The sequence below is a fragment of the Zalophus californianus genome, chromosome 13, assembly GCF_009762305.2.
Source record: "Zalophus californianus isolate mZalCal1 chromosome 13, mZalCal1.pri.v2, whole genome shotgun sequence".
Taxonomy (NCBI): domain Eukaryota; kingdom Metazoa; phylum Chordata; class Mammalia; order Carnivora; family Otariidae; genus Zalophus; species Zalophus californianus.
In genome coordinates this window covers 76,947,759-76,970,936 of record NC_045607.1, presented here as the reverse complement: position 1 = coordinate 76,970,936, position 23,178 = coordinate 76,947,759, and the positions used below count along the sequence as shown (strand labels likewise).

The 23,178-nt window shown below is 43.6% G+C and overlaps 1 protein-coding gene across 8 annotated transcripts in view; it reads right to left on the bottom strand.

Moving 5' to 3' along the window:
• PRUNE2 (prune homolog 2 with BCH domain) overlaps positions 1 to 17,978 on the bottom strand; it is a 254,412-nt gene extending 236,434 nt beyond the window's left edge. For all 8 annotated transcript variants that reach the window (XM_027614380.2, XM_027614384.2, XM_027614387.2 and 5 more), the window contains exon 1: positions 17,762 to 17,978. In XM_027614380.2, coding sequence (XP_027470181.2) covers positions 17,762 to 17,797 — 36 coding nt within the window. In that variant the 5' untranslated portion in view covers positions 17,798 to 17,978. The remainder of the gene's footprint in view (positions 1 to 17,761) is intronic.
• Positions 17,979 to 23,178: the final 5,200 nt, after the last annotated feature.

The following is a 23,178-nucleotide window of genomic DNA, read 5'->3' as shown; positions in this document are numbered from 1 at the left end:
GCGCACAGCCCATCTGGGACTACATCCGTATTTATTTTATTTTTTTTTAAATATTTTATTGATTTGAGAGTGAGCACACACCAGCAGGGGGGAGGGGCAGAGGGAGAGGGACAAGCAGACTCCCCGCCGAGCAGGGAGCCCGATGTGAGGCTCAATCCCAGGACCCTGGGATCATGACCTGAGCTGAAGGCAGATGCTTAACCGACTGAGCCACTCAGATGCCCCTACATCCATATTTTTTAAATTAGCCTGGTACTCTTCCTGCTATACTAAACAGCCTCTCAAATTTGTCAGGAGCACAGACCTACGTGTCAAGAGACCTGAAATCTATGCTTGACTCTGTTACAATGTTCTATGGAACAAGTTAACCTTTCTGAACCTCCCTGGGTCTTGAAATGTGGTGGATTTCATCCAGAAATCAATATGGAAAGATTTATCAAGAAACTTAAGACTATCTATATCTTTAAAAAAAAGAATATTTGAAAATGCCATCCACTTTTTTCAAAGAAATGGAACAAAAAATCCTGAAATTTTTATGGAACCAGAAGAGACCCCGAATAGCCAGAGGAATGTTGAAAAAGAAAAGCAAAGCTGGCAGCATCACAATTCCGGACTTCAAGCTCTATTACAAAGCTGTCATCATCAAGACAGTATGGTACTGGCACAAAAACAGACACATAGATCAATGGAACAGAATAGAGAGCCCAGAAATGGACCCTCAACTCTATGGTCAACTCATCTTTGACAAAGCAGGAAAGAATGTCCAATGGAAAAAAGACAGTCTCTTCAACAAATGGTGTTGGGAAAACTGGACAGCCACAATGCAGAAGAATGAAACTGGACCATTTCCTTACATCACACACAAAAATAGACTCCAAATGGTTGAAAGATCTAAACGTGAGACAGGAGTCCATCAAAATCCTAAAGGAGAAGACAGGCAGCAACCTCTTCGACCTCAGCCACAGCAACTTCTTCCTAGAAACATCGCCAAAGGCAAGGGAAGCCAGGGCAAAAATGAACTATTGGGATTTCATCAAGATAAAAAGCTTCTGCACGGCAAAAGAAACAGTCCACAAAACCAAAAGACAACAGACAGAATGGGAGAAAATATTTGCAAATGACATATCAGATAAAGGGCTAGTATCCAAAATCTATAAAGAACTTATCAAACTCAACACCCAAAGAACAAATAATCCAATCAAGAAAAGGGCAGAAGACATGAACAGACATTTGTCCAAAGAAGACATCCAAATGGCCAACAGACACATGAAAAAGTGCTCCACATCGCTCGGCATCAGGAAAATCCAAATCAAAACCTCAATGAGATACCACCTCACACCAGTCAGAATGGCCAAAATTAACAAGTCAGGAAACGACAGATGTTGGCGGGGATGCGGAGAAAGGGGAACCCTGCTACACTGTTGGTGGGAATGCAAGCTGGTGCAACCCCTCTGGAAAACAGTATGGAGGTTCCTCAAACAGTTGAAAATAGAGCTACCCTACGATCCAGCAATTGCACTACTGGGTATTTACCACAAAGATACAAATGTAGGGACCCGAAGGGGTACATGCACCCCAATGTTTATAGCAGCAATGTCCACAATAGCCAAACTGTGGAAAGAGCCAGGATGTCCATCGACAGATGAATGGATAAAGAAGAGGTGGTATATATACACAATGGAATATTATGCAGCCTTCAAAAAGAATGAGATCTTGACATTTGCAACGACATGGATGGAACTGGAGGGTGTTATGCTGAGTGAAATAAGCCAATCAGAGAAAGACATGTATCATATGACCTCACTGATATGAGGAATTCTTAATCTCAGGAAACAAACTGAGGGTTGCCAGAGTGGTGGGGGGGGGGGAGGGATGGGGTGGCTGGGTGATAGACATTGGGGAGGGTGTGTGCTATGGCGAGTGCTTGAATTGTGCAAGACTGTTGAATCACAGATCTGTACCTCTGAAGCAAATAATGCAATATATGTTAAGAAAAAAAAAAAGAAGATAGCAGGAGGGTAAAAATGACGGGGGAGAAATCGGAGGGGTAGACCAACCATGAGAGATGATGGACTCTGAAAAACAAACTGAGGGTTCTAGAGGGGAGGCGGGTGGGGGGATGGGTTAACCTGGTGATGGGTATTAAAGAGGGCACGTTCTGCATGGAGCACTGGGTGTTATGCACAAACAATGAATCATGGAACACTACATCCAAAATTAATGATGTAATGTATGGTGATTAACATAATAAAAAATTTAAAAAAAGAATATTTGTATATTTTGCTCCAATAACTACATTTTTGAAAAGCTATTTTAAGGACATTATCCTACACAAGATAAAAAAATTTTAGGGGCGCCTGGGTGGCTCAGTTGGTTGAGCGACTGCCTTCAGCTCAGGTCATGATCCTGGAGTCCTGGGATCGAGTCCCACATTGGGCTCCCTGCTCGGCAGGGAGTCTGCTTCTCCCTCTGACCCTCCCCTGTCTCATGTGCTCGCTCTCTCTCTCTCTCTCTCTCTCTCTCATTCTCTCTTTCAAATAAATAAATAAATAAATCTAAAAAAAAAATTTTAGCAACAGAGATGTTTGTTACAGTGTAATTAACAATAGCAAAAAAATAGGAGGGGTGATCAAAATGTTTAACCATCATATATCTTCCTTATTACATTGTATGCTATGATTTAAAATGCTGATTTGGAATATAATTCAATAACATAGGGAAATAGTTAATGAATAATGTCAAGTAAAATAAAAATCAGGGTACTGAAATGTATGAATATCCTGATCCTATGCACAAAAAAGAAAGACTAAGAAAACTACTTGCCAAAATTTGCCAACAGTCACGCTAGAATGAAAGTGGGTAATTTTCAGGATGCCTGGGTGACTCAGTCAGTTGAGAGCCTGACTCTTGATTTCAGCTCAGGTCATGATCTCAGGGTTGTAAGATCGAGCCCTGTGTCAGGAGGGCTCTGTACTGGGCGTGGAGCTTGCTTGAGATTCTCTCTCTGCCCCTCTCCCCCCACCCTTAAAAAAAGTGGGTAATTTTCATTTTTAGTTTTTATTTCCTTTCATGTTTATGGTTCATTTTTTAGCTTTCCTCTATTTCTCAAATTTGCTTTAACATTTAAAAGTGTTGAAACCTGACAGTACCAGGAGGCTGAAATAGACAAAGTCTAAAGTCATCTGTTTCAGTGTTAAAGATCTGTGCTTCCACAGTAGTTTCACATGCAAAGGTCTGTGATCAAAATAACCGACAGTTTCCAAGCAAGAAATCACTAACAAAAGACTGTGGCTAAACACATGGAATCCTGATGCCTGTTTCCACACCACTCCCTGAAGTGACGGGTCAGGGTATGTCCAGTGTGACATAGCGATCAGAGTGGATGAATATAAATCGTGCTGAAAGCAAAAGTCCAAGGAAGGGGCCAGTAGTAATAAGCATGGCTCAGTGTTTATGAGATTCATCAAAGCTATGTAAATGATGGCATCTGAAACCCTACCACTGTGAACTGGTTTTTACAGCAATGTCATGCTTGGTCGGAAGGCTATTTTGGCATGAAATAATTCCACAGAAGTGAGAAATATGCTTGTCCCCTCCATAAGGCTCAGAGTGACCTAATACATTCGAAGGCTAATGAATTTTTCAAAGTGTTTTAAAAGCCAGTTCTGGGATAGCATTTTCATCTGTATCCACCACAGTGAGTTTATGTCTGGAATTTTTTAGAGTGGAGCCAAGAAAGCTGGAGGGAGCTTCAGGCCACAGTCCAGGGATATCAGCAAGCACACGATCAGTTACAGACCAATGAAGTTGCTTTGCTCTGTGCATGGCTTTATTATGTTAGGGTCTTACAAAGCAAATTCACAATTAAATAATAGAAGAAATATTCAGCTAGAGAATGAAATTCTCCCTCCCATTTATCTTGTCCTATGACCTGAATGCATTTCCTAAGACCATGCTTTCATTTGCTTACAATTTTAAAGGAAAAAAAACCAGGGTGTCTGGGTGGCTCAGTCAGTTAAGCGTTTGCCTTCAGCTCAGGTCATGATCCTGGGGTCCTGGGATCGAGTCCCACATCAGGCTCCCTACTCAGCGGGGAGCCTGCTTCTCCCTCTCCTTCTGCTGCTCCCCCTGCTTGTACACGCACGCTCTCTCTCTCTGTCAAAAAATAAATAAAATCTTTTGAATAGAAAAGAAAAGAAAGAAAACCAAGGAAGTTCCCCCAATGGGCTTGGTAAATACTCAAAAGATAAAACAAAATCTGAATCAAAGTTTAAGCTTGTATTAATCTACAAAAATCAGTTGAACTGCTGTTCACCTTTCCCTGAAAGAATCCAGCTCTCCACAAGGCAGTGGCTCTGCGAATCCATTTTTATGGTAGCTGCCAGAGGGTGAGAAAATCCTACCTGGTATTTCAGTCAGGACATGCCCCACACAAACCAAGTGAGGCTGCTAAGGGCCGGGGGGGATGAAAGTATTAAAGCAGCAGAGATGTAATCATGTACAACATGATGCTACGCTAACGTTGCCACACCATATATAGGAAAGTCATTAACAGAGTAAATCCTAAGAGTTCTCATCACAAGGAGAAATGTTCCCCCTTTATTCTTTTATTCTTTCTTTTCTTTTCATTGTATCTGTAAAAGAAAACGAATGTTAACTGAACCTATAGTGATAATCCTCTTACAATATAGTAAATCAAACCATCCTGCTGTATGCCTTAAATGTATATAGTGATGTATGTCAATTATTTCTCAATAGAAATGGGGGGGGAAGAAGCAGGGAGTTTGGGGGCAATGAACAACTTGCCCCCTTGTCTCCCTGGAGAAGGGCCCAGGGACACTGCCTTCCCGGGGAGCAGACAGGCATGTGTCCTCTCAGACATACCCGTGGCAGGGGAGCGGCTGACCTGTGCACCTGCCGTGACACTTCTGTCTTCCCAGAGCCAGGTGCTGGTCTGGCCGGTACCACCGGCCACTTGCTGGTGGAAATGAGTATGAAGAGTACAAAGACGACCAAAGACGCTTCTACATTCAGAATGAACTTCAGCCTTCACTCTTCTTTTCCATTTTGGGGAGCAAGACACAAGCATGCACATTTCACTTTTGCACCCTTTGATTAGTTGATAGATAATTTTCACAACAGAATAATTGGATCTTATTGAATTGATGGGCATCTTCTTCTTCTTTTTCTTTTTTTTCAAGCCACTTATTCTAAAGTCCTGGGGTTTATTTTTGTTTTGGTTTTTGTTCTTGTTGTTATTGTGTGAGGAAGGTAAAGAAATGGTTTCTGCAAATGGGAACTCTCCCACAAAAACATTTCAAATAATTGAAAACCCATCAGCAGGTGTCCTTCCCTCTCGGGCCGTTCTTAGGGAACTTTTTTACAGGCTCATGGGCCCTGCTGCAACTTTTTTGTGGAGTCCAGAACCAGATTATTTCTTGACTCAGGATGGGAGCAGGGAGCGGGCCTTCCTGCATCTTCTACATGCCACAGACCTATTTCTGCCTCCTCACATCAGGCTCACATTTTTAGCACCATTGCCCTCCCTCCTGACTCATGATCACTTGTTATAAAAACCATGATATTTCACATATCTGGCTTCCCGTAAGAACGAGGTCTCCTGTGCAAGCAACTTTTCCAGACAACCAAAGCTTGCCCTCCATGTGACAATTCCTTTCTACTTTTTTTCTCTTTTAATTATCTGAATTAGAAATTTTTCTGAAACTGCTTACATGCTCCACCTTTCTCCTTAAGCAGGACTCTGAGCTTAACTGATCTTTCCTCCTTGATGATATACAGGGTTGTTACTGTGAACATCAGCAGCGTACCTGACATCACTGATGTTGTGGCCACAGACACTGTGCGGACACTTAGAACTATTTACCCTACCCCAGAGGGAATGGCACTTATGGAGAGCCTGGGCCGGCTTCTTATAGGTTCTGTTTGATTTGGGTTTTGTTTGTGCAATTCCTCCACTGTAAGTTAGCGGCAATTACAATCTTGGGCAACCTCTTCTTCCATCACTGTGCTCTGAGAAAATCAAGCTTGTGGATATTCTGTCAAAGCACAAACTAAGTGATGATGATGAAGATGATGATGATAGTTAACGTTAGTGAGTCTTTCCTGTATCCCAGCATTGCTCCTGAGTGTTTTACAGATGTTAACACACAAATAGGCTCAGAGATAGAGTTTGGGGGATTTTCCTGTGAGGAAAGGACTAACTTTAAAGATATGTGTTTTTTTTAATTTCTTTATTTGAGTATAGTTGACACGCAATGTTACATTAGTTGCAGGTGTACAACAGAGTGATTTGACAACTCTATACCTTATGCCGTGCTCATCACACGCTACCGTCTGTCTCCATACACTATTACAATATCACCAACCATATACCCTATGTTGTGTCTTTTATTCCCGTGACTTATTGATCCCATAGCTGGAAGCCTGTGCCTCCCACTCCCCTCCACTCATTTTGTTCATGCCTCCAACCCCCTTCCCTCTGGCAGCCATCAGTTTGTTCTCTGTATTTATAGGTCTGATTCTGCTTTTGGTTTGTTTAGTCACTTGTTTTGTTTTTTGGTTCCCACGCATGAGTGAAATCATACAATATTTGTCTTTCTCAGCCTGACCTATTTCACTTAGCATAACACCCTCCAGGTCCATCTGTGTTGTTGCAAATGGCACAATCTCATCTTTTTTATGGCTGGGTAACACTCCTCTGTATGTGTGTGTGCACGTGTGTGCACACACACATCTTCTTTATGTATTCATACAGATGTTTTTAATCATCAATTTTGGCTGCTTTAAGGAAAGCTGCTCTTGCATAATTCCACCTTCCAGGAGACTTAGGGTTGGCTGATGTCACCAGATGAGTGAACTCCGGAAACAGGAAGTGCTGGGCCTGCAACTCACTGCAACTGCGTCTTGGAAGGATGTTCTATGCCTCACCACTTCTCCCTGTGCCCCCCCGCCAAAAACCCTTTTCTCCTCTTTTCTCCTAGTTCCTTCCAATTCCACATCCACTTTCCTTCCTTTCTTTCTTCCCCTTACCTTCACTCCTACATGTGTCTTGAGTATAACCAGCAGTTTTCAGGGGCGCTGCTAAGCTGGCAGACTCAAGAGCCAGAAGCAGGCTTGGCACAACTGGGAGCTGTGGCTCGACTCCAGCTCTTCTCCTCACTAACTGTGTCATTGGGATGAGTCAACCTACTGTACGATCGATTCATCAGTCAATCAATCAAAGTAATCCTTAAGACCTCCAGCAACACATTAACAGCTCTGAAGACATCTGCAAAACCAAGAGTTGTGCCAACAATATTGATGGTAAGTAAGGGACAACTTCAAACTTTTTTTGAAATGCGTTCTCTTTATGAAAAACTCACTAAATTCCCACAATATTTCTGACCACTGTAAAAGCTAGTCACATGTCAATTTTCCAACTAGTTTATCAATCTTTTATATTCCTTTCACATGGGTATACAGTAAGAAATGTCCTCCAACTCGTCCAACCAAATCAGAGACAGCCAAGCCACAGATTTTTCTCATAGCTAGTTCTCAATAATATTCACTGATGACTCAGTTGTCCGAGGGTTTTTAATATAAAACGGTCACCACAAAGAAATAAACCTCTTTCTCGGGTCAAAGTGAACTTACCATCCAACCCTCCTATAAACCTGTCAAGTTGTTCACTTCTATTTTTTTTAAAGATTTTATTTATTTATTTGAGAGAGAGAGAATGAGAGATAGAGAGCACGAGAGGGGGGAGGGTCAGAGGGAGACACAGACTCCCTGCTGAGCAGGGAGCCCGATGTGGGACTCGATCCCGGGACTCCAGGATCATGACCTGAGCTGAAGGCAGTCGCTTAACCAACTGAACCAGTGTTCTGGGAGATCAGGTGGGCAGAGGCACTGAGGCTATAAGAAAAGAGTCCTGGAATTGGAGTCAGCTGATCTGGGAGAGAACTCTCGTTCTGCTTTTCATTGGCAGTGGGAACGTGGGCCAACTTCCTGACTCCCTAATGCTCAGTTTCCTCAACTGCAAAAGGAGAATACTACTTACTCCACAAGACCACTGTGGACATTCAGTGGAAAAAAAACAGATCTCTTAGAGGGAAGACAGACATTCACCAAATTTTAGGCAAACTAAAAAGAGCTAAGAATTAAGAATTGTCCGAGAATCAAACTGAGGGTTTTGGAGGGGATGGGGGTGGGGGATGGGTTAACCCGGTGATGGGTATTAAGGAGGGCATGTATTGCATGGAGCACTGGGTGTTATACACAAACAACGAATCAGGGAACACTACATCAAAAACTAATGATGTAATGTATGATGACTAACATAACATAAAAAAATAAAATGAAAAAAAAAAGGAACTCCCAAGGTGATTCTAATGTGCAGCCAGGTCAAGATGGTGATTCTGTAAATTGCCTACCTCCTCTCTTTAGAGCACTGTAGAAATCTAGGAGGAAGAAGCCTCTTGAAGTAGTGGCTCCAATATTGGATCTCTTCAGAGACAACAAAGCTATTTATAACTATAATAACTCTTCCCATTTATTTAGCACGCAGTACATTTCAGAGTGTTTTCCAGGGCTTTAGATTATATTAAATTGGCATGGACATATTTTGAAAATAATTAAAATATACAAAACCAATACCTCTCAATATTGCCTATCATTATTATCATTTATTTTAACCCTTACTTAGTTTCCCTAATAAACTAGAAATTCCTTAAGGTTAACTTCTGTATCTTATTTATCTTTGTATTCTATACAAGTGCTTGGTGAATGTTTTTACTTGGTAAGTGTTCCATAAATTTCTCTTGAATAAATAAAAAAACTAATGATGTAGTATATGGTGACTAACATAACATAATAAAAAAATTATATAAAAAAAGAATTGTCTATGAAATGTCAGTAGGGCTTCCTGGCTCTCTTGTCCACCAGTGATCTCTTTCATGTTTTTGTTATTTTATTACTCAGCTCTGTGTCTCATCTTAGGACATTCACACCTGCAACAGCCCTAAGAGGGGAGTGCTAATATTGTTCTCATTTTATAGATGAGAAAACCGAGACTCAGCAAGGCTAAGTGACTGAGGTTCCCTGATGAGTAAAATCAAGATGGCAAAGTCAAGCTTGGAAATCAGGCATCTGGTTTGAAAGCCCACACCACCAGCCACCATGCCAAACTGCACTTAGGGGAAAGAAGTGATGAGGAAGACAAAAGGATCTCCAAGCTTTCTTCAAATCCAAAATGCTCTATGAAATTCTTCCCAAACCTTCCTATGTAGGCCCGGCCGCTTCTACTATGGGCTGCATCCTGGGCTCCAGGTTATGGGCTCAGGTACAGGAATGTGTGATCACTGCTGCTCCCAAGGAATCCACCAGTCCTTAAGGATGAGAACAAAGATACAGCTTTGATTGTGTTGATTGATGTCTAATTTCAGCTACATGTTTTGAAGCCCCCACACGATATTTGCCATCACAAAAAAAAAGCTAATTCCCAAATGTAAGTGGATAAACCCTGAATTACACCAGACCAGTTGTCAAAACATATTCACGATCATATGCATTATAGTAAAATGTATTTATTTATTCTTGCCAGGGTCCAAAAGGATAAGCTGCTTGTAATAAAAAAAAAAAACCACACATACAAATTAAGCAAAAAAAAAAAAAAACAAACACACATTAAAATAAGTATAACAAGGTAGAAACGAAGCAGTAAAAATAAGAAAAACTTACTACAGAAATACTAGGCTAAGGAGTAAGCATCAGCGTAGCTTTGAGCTTTCTGGCAGCCAAAGCAAGAAATAGAAAATGCATGGAGCCAAAGATATGCAATTTTTCTGGACCCCCCATCATTTCAAAAAGACTCTGGCATCACAGGCTAGTAAGAGCACCTGGGAAAGTCTGGTCACATCCCTGAGAGTTCGATGAAGTGGATGACCATGATCATGCTCTACCACAAACAGTGCACTGGTCGGACAAGGGGTCTGCTTCAGGACAATGCACGGGTTGATCCCATGCACGAGGTCTGCTGTGTCAGGGTTGGACAGAAATACTAATGAGACTAGCCTGGAATGCCTACACCTTTCCTCTCAAGGACTCTGAAAGGCTTACCTGCCAGTCTCTCCCATGCTACTAGTACTGCTCCAGAGGAAGCAGAATAGGCTGGGTGGACTTGGTGTGGTAGTTGGGATTGGGGAAGTGTAATTTTTAGTCTTTGAACCACACAGTGGAGGATCTACGGCACTAATAAGCTCCATTTGCTGATCTACGCAATGTGGTTTTGCAGAGGCAAATTTTAGTGGCCCATTCCCTTCCTTGCCTCTCTCCAATCCATTCATGCTTGAATTTAACCAATATTTGCAGATTCCCAACAGTCGTGCATAAAAACTAGCCTCATTGGTTTGCAGTAACATTTTGTATGAAGTACACACTCTGTGCAAAGTGCTGGATGGCACTCCTTGACCTTAATGTTTCTCACCTGCTTCTAGTAAACCAACCTGGGTTTGTGCATACTGTTGTTGGCCCTTCTTCAGATTCAGATCGCTAGGAGTCTGCACCTGTCCATCCACTTATTCATTTTTATTGAGCCACTACAATGGGTTATGATTTGTGCAAGACTCTTGCCTTATGTCCTCATTCATTCTAAAAACACTTTGCTCTTTTTGTGTCTAGCACAGGCATGGCTCATGGTCCCAAGAAGCATCTGAAGCATTGGATGCAAGAAAAACTGACCGGTGTGTTTGGTCCTCGTCCACCTCCTGGTCCCCACAAGCTGAGAGAATGTCCTCCCTCATCTCTTTCTAAGGAACAGACTTAAGTACTCCCTGACAAGAAATGAAGAAAGAAATCTGCATGCAGCAGTTCATTACGATTAATTTCAAGGGCCAAACTCTTAGCCTACTCTGTTTTAGGGAGGTCATCAGCGCTGACAAGAAGGAAGAGAATTTCTGTCTGATCTGTGGCACCAAGTGTTGCTTTGCTCTTCTTCATTTTGCACCCGAGGAGGCCAAGTACAAGTTGTACAAAGTGAGAAAGATCTTTGTGCACATAAAAGGAATCCCTTATCCGGTGACCCATGATGCTTGTTCCATCTGCTGCCCTGATCGCCTCATCAAAGTGAACGATGCTGTTCAGATTAATGTGGACACTGGCACACCAAACAGAACAGCCAAACAGAGCAACGGGTGAGAGAATCTCTAGGTGACATAACTGGAGGGCTCTTTGTACTTAATTAACGATAATATGGCATGATTAACAACCGCCAAAACAAACAACTTCCTAAACATCAGGCATTGCACCAGGCCCTGATCTACAATGGTGAACAAAATCATACAGAGAGAGACCTGTTTTTCAGTCTGATTAATCAAACAAACATGCCCAATAGAAATATAATGACAAGCTGCAGTAAGTGATCTAAAATCATTACCCAAAAACCCAACTTATACTCATGAAGTGAAGGAGGTGGAGTGGGAAGAGGTCCTTTGGGGAGACTTCCCTTCGTCACCTCATCTGAAGAAAGGGTAGGAGTTTTCTATGCCAGGGAGGAGAAGAAGCCCAAGGAAGCTGAGCAGCACCCTGGGTCAGATCCCAACGTCATGTTAATGACGTCATGTTATCTGCTTTCCTAAGAGCAATAGAAGGGTCCTGAGGTTTACAGAGGTGCAAAAGGTGCTTTCGCAATGCTCTCCGTGGCAGCAGTGGGAGAGTGGTTTCCTGGAGACTGGCGAGCCCACCCTTGCAATCATCATGCCTGGGATAAGTTGCGTGGAGAAGGAAGTTTCCAGGTGGAGAAACTGGATGGATAATAATGTCATTCAGTGAGATAAGGAACTGCAGAGAATGACCAGCTGGGGCAAATGGAGGGAAGCAGCCACTGTTCCAGGTTCTGTGCTGAGAACTGTAGACATAGTATTTTGGCTTTACAACAAACCTGCAAAGTGGGTATCATTATCCCAGTTGTCAGACTAAAAACCCAAGACCAGGGACACCTGGATGGCTCAGCTGGTTAAGTGTTGGCCTTGTTTTTCTTTTCCATAAGGACTGGTTAAAAAACATTTAAAAGATTTATGAATCAGAAATATTTCAATAACAGGATGCCTGGGTGGCTCAGTCGGGTAAGCGTCTGCCTTCGGCTCAGGTCATGATCTCAGGGTGCTGGGATCGAGTCCCACATGGGGCTCCTTGCTCAGTGGGGAGACTGCTTCTCCCTCTGCCTGCCGCTCCCCCTGCTTGTGCTCTCTCTCTCTCTCTCTCTCTCTCTCCCTCTGACAAATAAATTTAAAAAAATTCTAAGACAAACAAACAACAACAACAAAAAACACCCAAGACCGTGTTATCAGCTTATTTTCTCCAACACAGACTTTGTGGTTGGATTTTTCAGAGCAATCTAGTACCCAGTTTGCCTCCCAAGATCTCTTAAGAAAAAAGATTACCTTTCCCTGGAAACCAAAGCCCAAAGCCACAGGGCTCAGATAGAAAAGGATTTGGCACATCGCCAGAGATTCTGAGTAGGCTACTCTGGGACCTGGGGCAGGGAAGCCATGTATGATTGTGCAGGGTGTGTACTGCACAAACCCAGAGGGTGTCAGTCATATCAAACTCCATGTGAATGCTGCCTCCTGAATATGTCAGTCCTGCCCCTCCCCAGTTTCTCTTCAAAGATGACTCCAAACTCTATGACTCTCCCATAAACCCCAGAGTCCAAACAGAATCAGTGGCAAAGGCAACACCATGCACTTCACCTCTCTGGTCCCCAGATGTTCTTTCCACTTTTGCAGGCTTCACCCAGACCCAAGTAGTTCTTCCTCACCCTTGTCTCTGCTCAGCTAGCACTCCAGGAAGGAGTGGATGTACAGGAAGAGCGATACCTCCATCACCAAGCCACCATTGCTTACAAGAGCTCTCTAGACTGGCACACCAAACCCCAAACAATGTTACTATCTGGCCAAATAAATGCTACAATTAGAAATAAACAGGTTATACCAAAGCTGTCGCCTTTCTACCCAGTTAACATCAAATATTCCCAAGTCACTAATTAAACAGTGTCCTTGCTCACCTAATCATGTCCTCCAAGACCCAAGGTGCTGTCTGAGTGGCAGTGACCGATTCTTTACCTTTGAGGCAGACCAATCCCCTGTGAGATTTACACTGAAAAACTCTGACTCTTCTCCAAAGCATTCCCCGCCCCACCCCCTCCGCCAAGGGGGGCTGGATAATCCACAGCTCTTGGTCTGAAAGCTCCAGCAGGGAGAAATGGAGCTGACTCCGTGGCTAAAGCAATCAAAGGCTCTTTTCTCCTAAGGGGGAGGCGGGGTGGAAGCACCACGTTCATAGAAGTGCTTTGGATTCCTGAGTCTCCTTCCTGCTCACCAATGCTCTGGCAAAATCTCCAGTGCACCAACCCTCACTGATGATGGGGAGGGAGCTGATCCTGTGGTCTGTGATCAGAATGAGCTCAGCTCCCCAAACGAAACTACTAGTCCTCACCACAGTGGCCCTTTCCAAATATTGGCAACAGTCACTTTAAAGACGCTTTTTATTGACAAGTCCAACTTTTCTTCCTGTAAAGGAATCAAGAATATATTCCTCCAACTTCAAATGAAGATGATGACTCTGCAGACAGGCTGCTGTGTTTTTCTTTCTTTTTAAAAACCCCATCTCCTCTACAATTCTAATGTGCTTTCTGGGTCCCTATGCCACGTACCACAGAGTCAAAGTTGACATTGAGGTCATGCAGAAGTTTTCTTCTACACAAGTCCATGCGATGACTAATACCCACTGCAGAACAGAGCTCTGCATCTGCAGCTGTCCCTGCAGAAGGGACAGATGCATTCCTCAGACTGTAGTGGCAACCTGATCCCCACCCTCTCTTTGAAAACAGCATTCCTGAGACAGTGATGCGCTCTGGATCCTTCCAGCAGCAGCTGACACTCCTCCAACACACCCAACACCCAAGGCTGGCTAGTGATCTACCTCTTAGGGCATGTGGACGGCAGTGACCCCCCACCCATTAGCAGCTGCTTGAATTGTATCAGCTGCTGGGGTCCGGGCAGTGGGAGAGGCTCAGAAGACAAGTGTGGAGACCTCGGTTTCCCACCAGCCAGAGCCCTGGGGCTCTGACACTTCATTTATTTCATTTCTTCCCCCCAAAGTTCATGGAAACTTGGACCATTTACTGCCACCATGAGGTGGTCTTGGCCTGAATACTTTTCTGAGCTGACCACTATGAAAGGGGAGGACATTTCCCAAATCACAGCATAGGGTGGGCGGGGAACCCTCATTCCCTCCCTCCCTCAATTTTTCTTACCATAGAAATGGTACAACTAAGAATAACTAAGACACCACCATAGAAATGGCAAAACTAAAAATGGAAAGCATAGCTAAAACCTCAGGACAAGCCTGGAACTATAGGATTTGATCTCTGTCCCTATTCCAGCTCTGAACAGGCAGGTGGAAGAAAAGCCAGGTGGGCACTGGCAGGAGAAAAAGAAAATGTGTTTTTATTCTCATTTCCAGTTCTAGCAGTGGGTGTCCAAACCAGAAACACAGCTGAGTGCTCACATCAGGGGAATGCACCCAGGTAAAAAGCATCACCCACCCTTTGATTAGCATCTCTACACTCTCAGGGGTCTTGTTCTCATTCGGCTTACTCTACTGTCTTGATTATTTAATAATCATTGTGTTAATTTCCTATTTGTCATTCCATATTTGTCAAGAAGGTGCCATTTCGGGAGGCCAAGCTCAGAGTAAGGGACTACCTCCCTTGCTGCCCTCCACCATCAGCTAAGGCTTTTCATCAAGATGATCTAGGCACCCAAGCATGTCCTGACCAGGTAGAAGGCAGGCCCCCTAGAGAAGCATTTGAGTGCCAGGAGGGATCCCAGTGAGGCCACACGTGGGGTCTGCTTTTGCCATTTCTGATAAATACAGCATATTCTCAGGAAGGAAGGGTATGTATCAGAAGGAGAGATCTAGGGGAAAGGGGGTGGGGATTATGCCAGTGAATCTGCCTCAGCTTGAGATCAGCAGGAGCAGACTGGGAGGAAAAAGAATTGACAGTGTGCTCCCCTAATTTCAACAGAAATAAGCTCCAAACTACCTGATAAAATCCAGAAATATCCCTTCCCCTTCAAAGATTTCTGATCCACACCAGGGCCTGGCCTAGAATGGGAGAGCTGCTTCTCTCCTCACAATGACAGATGAATAATAAATGCTCCTAGTCAGGAGGAAAAATGATGCAGACTTTCTCCAAAGTCTTGATCACTGGAAATTTTATCCATGACTAAGAGTTACTCCATTTTGCAATTTAAAATTTCTTTTGTCTACTGGAATTAGCTAGTTCCAATGATGGTGAGGTTATGTTAGGACTTTGGAAAGGACATTGACTACTCCAAACTATTAAAAGATACACATCATGACTACAGAGTATCAAAGCAAGAAGTCAAGTAGGTAGGTAAAAACCTTGCCAGCTAGACTTTTCAAAGGTATCATGCGGATAAGCCTATATTAACTTCTGACAGAAAACAGCTTAAACATAACACCTAACTTCTATCTAATTCTGGTCTAATCAGGCTTAAATGAAAGCCAGCATAATTTTCTTCTCCTTAAAAGGTTTCCCAAAGTATTAGCCTGATTTTTTTAAACAGTACTAATTTATTATGAATATACTTCTCACAAATGAATGTCATAATAATTCAGTTATTTTTTTCTCCAAAACAAAGATTATCTATCCTCTAAAGCAAAAGGTCATCTACTACTATAGTTAATGTTCCAAATTAAGTAAAAAATTTATTTACCTAGAAAATATCATTTGTCAGGAGAAATATGACACCAAAATTGACCAAAACACCTTTTCTGTGGTTATGAAAGACTAACTGTGATCTCTAACAAGAAACCTATTCCAAGAAAAAACAAAATTACCAGTAATTGTCCTTCTGGCTAACACAGGAAACTAGGAATAGTATTTCAAACAACCACTTCTTTTTCCTGTCTATTTTTTTTTAATGATGTAGAGCAAATTGCTCGCCTAATGAAGGGACTCAGTAAATAAACTTACCCATTACTTTCAACTGATTGCTCTGAAATAGGAAATTTTTCCATTCCAGCAATTTTTCTTCAGAAATTAGGCAAATCTCTTGCTCACATCAGACCCCACAATCTGTATGTTTATTGTTAAAATACGTGTTTCTAGAGTGGAACACAGGTGCAGTCTAAATCTACATGTATCAATGATGGCCATTCATTTTCACCCACCCACAAAATAAATAAATAAGTTGGCACGATTGACTTTCCTTTTGGACCATTTCTCACTCATCATTAGGTAAAAAAACAGAGAGCTTACTTACACGATCAGAAATGCACGCAATTTCTGAAATCACTATTTCCCTTCCTGTGCTCAAGTAAAACTATATAGGGGTCATCAATAAACACAGAAATGACCACCAACTTTCTCAATTTTGAAACCCCCACAAATGTTTGACTCTCTGGGCGGTTTAAGGTAGAAAACAAAATACTTACATTAGCATTAATCAACTCTAATGGTCTTTTAAAAGATAGAGTTAAATCATTGTAAGAATCACACTTGGGTCTACACTCCCTTTGTTGTGCAAGCGTAAATACGTTACAGTAATAACCGTGCAAATATCCTGCCTTGTGATGAAGATGTCACCTTAATGCAGACTTTGTATTTTGTCTTCTATGAAGGTTTAAAGGTTAAAGGCATCATAAATTATGCATTTCCTCCTATGCCAAGCCCAGGAAAGGTACTTTCACTGTTCATTAAAGATATCGCTTCTAAATGAGCAGAGGCTTTTCCCTAAGTGTTGAAACAGAAACATTTCCATTATGTTTATTACTGCTATGCTGGAGAACCGAAACAGTTTGGAATTAGGAAGCTGCTAGAATCTGTTGTTCCAGAATATGTAGCAACTGTCAACCCACACAATAAAATCACAGTTCACTCTTTGGACAGTGGTACAGTTGTACCGGGCCAACATGCTGGTCTCCTCCCAGGAGAACAATAGTCTGGCAAACCCCACATCATCAGCAACAGTTGGGGCTTTCCCCTTCTGCCTCTGCCCAAATTAAAGATCTGAACAGGGACCGGGAGTCGCATGATTCACACTAGAACATCCCTTACTCCTGCACTGGAGCAAGCTCTTTGTGAGGGATGCTTGGGTAAACTGCGCATTTGCCCCACACATCCTTCCTAGCCAGCACCCTAACTTCCTTTCTTGTGCTTTGCTACCACCTCCAGCTAAAGTACAGTTCTAAGAGATTCTTTTTCCTCCCCTTTACACTTACAGGTACTGCATCAGCAGAAGGCTGGGCTCATTTTCGAAAGGAGCACCACACCCATTAACCCTCCAGCCATCAGAAGCAAGTTGCAGTTTGGCTGGATCTACCTCTCTCTAACCTCAGGCCAAAGGAACCAAAGCTGGACACACAGGACCCAACTTCTGCCAGGCCAACCACCCCCACCTCAGCACTTTGTCTGCCTGCGGGGGAGGATTCTGGAGACAGACTGCCTGCTATAAGGACCAGAGTTCCAGAGATTCTTTCCAGGGGATAGCCCGCACACCCTGACAACTAAGCGGCAAAGTTGTTTCTTCCTTCTCTGCTGCAATGCCCTTTCCTCTTCATCAGCTAGCGCGCGCACGCACGCACACACACACACAGGCGCGCGCATACACACACACACACACACACACACACACACACACACACGCACGCACACAGCCCTGCTCCCCCAACTTACCAGTTTAGATTTGGCGCGTTGCAAAAATTCTTCCATGTCTTCGCGAGAGGTTTGGACTAGGGGTACCGGCGGGGCGCAGAGGAAGATCTCTGCCCGCGGAGAGAAGCGGGGTCTTAGGAAACTGGCCGGCGGGAGCGCAGCGACCGCTGCTCCCTCCTGCCGCTCCGAGGCGGCTGAGGCTGTGGCTGCGCCCTCGGCTGTCGCCTCCCAGGGCTCCCCGCCCCACCCTCGCGCCCCCGCCGCCCGCTCTGCGCGTCTGACTCTGCCCTAATAAGGAAAGTGGGTGTGCCGCCCGGGAGCCCCAGGGCGCGCCCCGCGCGCGCACTGGCACGCGCCTGCGGGGCCGAGGCTCGGGGCCGGGGCTCGGGGCCCGGGCGCGAGGGCGGGGGTGTTGGGGGATGGCGAGGGGCTCCTCCGCCAATCGCAGGGCCCCGCGGCGGCCTCCTGACGTGGCGCGCCGAAAGATGCTGCAACCATGGACAGCGCCCAGAAGTGCGAGCCAAGTGCAAGGGGCTGCTGCATAGGGAGGCTCTGCCGCAGGCACCGCCGCTATCCGCCAGGGGAGGTGGGAAGAGGGAGAGAGGGAAAAGAGGTCCCCGGAGAGCCCCCCTCCACAGCCAGCGCCTCCCTGGCGGGCTGGCACGTTACAGAGAGCTCCAGCGGTCACTTAATGAGCTAGGTCTGCGGGCCTGGCCAAGGGGTGCACTCAGTAGATTGGGGGTTGGAGGGTTATTGCTGAGCTAAAAGCAGTACGACCTTGATGGAAAATAATCATCAAAGCAGGCTGGGAGGTTGTGCTAGGATGCATCTTTCCTCCTTACCCTCAAAACACACCCACCCAGCGGCGGGCATCTGAAACTCACCCCGGCTAGTTGCCCTTATGTTGGCCCTCGGCTGAAGCACAGCTCTATCGTTCTGCAGTCCCCATCTGCTCTCTGACGTGCCTGCTCAGGGAGAGCTGGGGCCGTAGACCCTTCCTACTGCATAAGGGTCTGTATTTCTACAAGATCCTCAGATAATTTTTATGCACATTAAAGTTTAAGAAGTACTGCAATAAACACTTAAATTTATAACTATGAACCTTATTTTAAGCCATGGAGTTTTGTTGTGCGTATTCTCCAGCCTTATCAAATCCCAGGAACCTTGGGCTTTCTCTCACATCTGGGCTATAATACCCTTCCTGCCCTCTCACCAGCCCTCACTGACTGGCTAACTCATGCTTCAGCTGTCAGCTTAGAGAAGTGGTTTCAACCTTGAATGCCTGTTAAAATAACATTATAACACCCAGGGTTTTAAAAATACTGATTCCCAGGCTCTATCCCAGACCAACTGAATCAGTGTCTCTGGGAGAGGGGCCACAGCAACAGCGACAGCATGAGAGTCCTCCGGGTGATTCTAATGTGCAGCCCAGGTATGATCCTAGGGTTCTCAAACTTTAGCGTATATCTGAACCACTCAGAGATCTACTAAAACACAGATTTTGGTGTCTCATTCCCCAGGATTTCAGGTTTAGTAGGTCTGGCTTAACAGGCCTGAGAATTTCCATTTTTAACAGTCTCCCCGGGTTTGCTGATGCTACATGCTACTTAGAAATTATCTTCCTCAGGAAGCCCCCCCAACCCTGACCTTCTCCTCCTTTCCCACTCCCACACCCAGTCAGTTGCCCTATCCCTGATCTCCCATGCAAACCTATATTTTCTACTCCACTGGACCCTACCCGATTACTTGTCTGTTTTCCACCAGGCTGTGAGCTCCATTAGAACAAAGACTTTGCCTGCCACATTCATTGATGAATATAAATATAAATCCTCAATAAATGTACTTTAATAACTAAATGTACATATGGAAGGTTTTTGGTACTGTGGGGGGGGAGTGTGAGATTATCCAATTGTCCAATTATTTTTTTTATTCAGGAGGACCCAATGAAAAACCATCAGCAGTGTCTATAGATCTGATTAAAGGAGAGTGATAGGAATATTCAGTTCCAGTTTACATTCAGGTGATGAGCTGTGTGGAAGCTGCAGATTCTATCTGTTTCTTTGTTGACTTAAGTAATTTAAAACCATCCAGGTAAAACAAGTGTTTTGTCAGCCTTTAAATCAGGGAAGTTGATCACAATTCAAGTAACACTGCTGAGAAAAATTCCCCAGAATTTCTTGTCTCTGACTCCATCGAAGAATTTGACAATCACGTAATAGTTTTATTCTTTTGACTTTTTATTTTAAACATTCTGGGTAGGTATTATACAGCCTGGAGATTTTTTTAAAAAAATCCTAATGGATTTAAATTCTAACATCTAAGGGTTTTTCCTCCACTAAAAATGTCCCTACATAACAGTTCATCAAAATTTATCTCCTCCAAGAGGACTTCCTGAACTGACCACTTGTATTAGAGACCACAAACTCAGTGGCTTAGAGTAACTTGAGTTTATTTTACAGTTGTATAGGTCAGAAGTCTGACACAGGTCTCACCAGGCAAAAACAAAGGTTTTAGGTCAACCAAGCTGCATTCTGCTGCATTCCTTTCTAGAGGCTCTAGGGCAGAATCTTGCTTTTGCTTTTTTTTTTTTTTTTTTTTTTTTTTTGACCTTCCCCAGTTTCTAAAAGCAGCCCCATTCCTTGATTGGATGTACCTTCCTCTATCCTCAAAGCAAATAATGTTGCATCTTTCTGACTATTCTTCCATAGCCACCTTTCCCTCTGACTCTCTTCCTCTACTTCCCTTTAGGGACCCTTGTGATAACGTTGGACCTATTTGGATAAAAAAGGATAATCTGCCTGTTTTAAGATCAGTTGATAAGCAACTTTAATTCTTCTTTGCCATGTAACTTAAGATATTCACAGATTTTAAGGGTTAGATTGTAGACATCTTTGGGAAGTCATAATCTACATACCATACAACCCACACCCCAAGTTATTTGGTGGCTATCAGATTTATCTTTCCACAGCAGCCAGAAATCTATGCCTTTAACTCTAATTAGAAACTGTCAACCCTGGCTGTGCCTTGCCTGGGGTCTTTGAAAAATACTGATCCTCCAGTCCCATCTCCAAAAAACCTAAATTGAGTTGTCTTGGGAGGAGTCCAGGCATCAGTATTTTTTAAAAGCTCATCAGATAATTCTCTGTATAGTCACACTTGGGAACCGCTGCTGATGCTAGGTAAATTTGCATTCCCCATCACCCGGGTACAAAATATGGAGCCCACTTTGATCTATAACTTTCTCCTACCCCTTGTGGCCAAATAGTTCCCAAGTCCAATGTCCTCATCGTTTGGAAAGGCCTCCATCAAATTCCCTACTTCTGATCCAAGTGCTATCAGCATAATTCAAGTATTTGCATCTAAACCTGAAGTCCGTCCCTTTTCTTAATCACATCCTTTGCTCTTGTTAATAAAACAATCCCTTCCTTTATTCCTCTTTTCATTCTCAGGCTTCTTGACTCCTAGACTCCTCTCATTGAGACCCCTATCTGAGATCTCTTTATTTTTATAATTAATTATCTCGGGTAGATTCAGAGAATGGTTATGGACTAAATCGTTCTGCCAAAATTCATATGTCAAAGCCCTAAACCCCAGTGTTATGGTATTAGGACACAGAGCCTTTGGACAGCAATTAGGTTTAGATGAGGTCATAAGGGCAGAGTGCCCATGATGGGATTGGTGTCCTTATAAGAAGAGGAAGAAGGACTAGAGCTCTCCTGCTTTCTCTCTCCCAGTGTGAGGATATGGCAAGAGGTGGCTGTTTGCAAGCCAGGAGGAGGGTTCTTACCAGGAACCAAATCAGACAACACCTTGGTCTTGGGACTTCCTGGCCTCCAGAACTGGGAAAAACAACTGTCTGTTGTTTTACCTGTTGATTTGTGGCATTTTGTTATAGCAGCCCAAGCACACTAATAAATGGTAGTGCTGGGAAAAGGAAGACTATAGGGATCATCTCATCTCATCCCCTTATTTTACTGTGCAAGTAATAAGGCCCAGAGCAGTTCAGTATCCTGCTTGGGCTAACAGAGCTCCTTCGAAGCAGAGCCAGGGCTAGAACTCAGCTGTTCGTCATTCATTCCTTCAGCTTTACAGATCATCAACCACACTTAGGTGGGCATTATGCCTCAGCCATGATGTGAAAGGCGAGATCCTTGCTCTCAAGGAGCACATGGTCTCATCACTCTCATACAAAGATAAACCCAGTGATCGAGAAATGCACCTGGTATTGTACCAAAGGAGATATAATACGGTGTCATGACTATAATCTGGATTCTCATCCTTGCTGTGGTAGATTAAACAAGGCTGCAAATTCTTTGACACGCCTCCCAATGGCAGGTCAGGTCTATGTTCCTGTCTTTTAATCTAGGAGAACTCTATGACTTCATGAGCAATGACATATAGCAGAAATGACACCATGACAGTTTCTGGAACCAAGCCTTAAAAGAGATTGGCAGCTTCCATTTTCTGGTCTCCTGGAATACACTCTTGGAACGTAACCAACATGCTATGAGGAAGCTCAAGCAGCTACATGGAGAGGCCCGCATGGAGAACAACTAAGTGCCTAAGTGCACTGGCTAATGGCCCAGTTGCCTGCCATGTGGGTGAGCCATTTTGAAATAGATTTTTTAGCCCCAGACAAGCCATCTTCGCTGATGTCATGTGGAACGGAGTTCGGCCCTCTCTGCTGAGTCCTGCCTAAATTACTGATCCACAAAACTGTGGAAGATAATATAACAACTGTTATTATAAACCATGAAATTGCTAGGTAATTTCAGTCTTAGTACCTTTAGGTAAGTTATCCTCTCTAGGCTTCAGTGTCTTCCTCTATGAAATAGGAATAATCCTCTCTCTAGGATTGCTGTGAAAGTTAAATGCAATAATACATGCAAAGGGCCCCATTACTGGTCCATAGATGCCATTACAGTCATCACAAAGCATCTGTCAAGGAGAGGAGAAACTTAATGAAGTAGCTAGAGGTGGAGACAAGGGTGTCCATGAGGAGAACCCAACAAGAGGGAACTCTCTGGGTGAACTGCAGATGGATCGGCAGTCACTAAAAATGTGAAACTGTTTTATTATATTATAGATACATAGTATATATTATATATAATACATATAATACAACAGGTTATATTATAATTTGTGTCTATCCTACAGCAGCAGCACCTCCTAAAAGTGATGCTCCTTTGGCAATCAGGGCTTCACACAACAACATGCCTATTTCAGAGAAAATCACTGCAGATGCTCCAGCTAGTGATGTTTCTCTGCAATAACACACCTGCCTGCACTACTCACTACTCCTGAAATGTAAGCTCCTTATGGCAAGGTTTGTGTATCCTATATTCCCAGACTACCAGTCCCCATCCCCATGCGGCTCTCACAAAAACACTGCAGCTCTGCATTCACCACAAGGGGCTCCTATTACAATCAGTGCCATG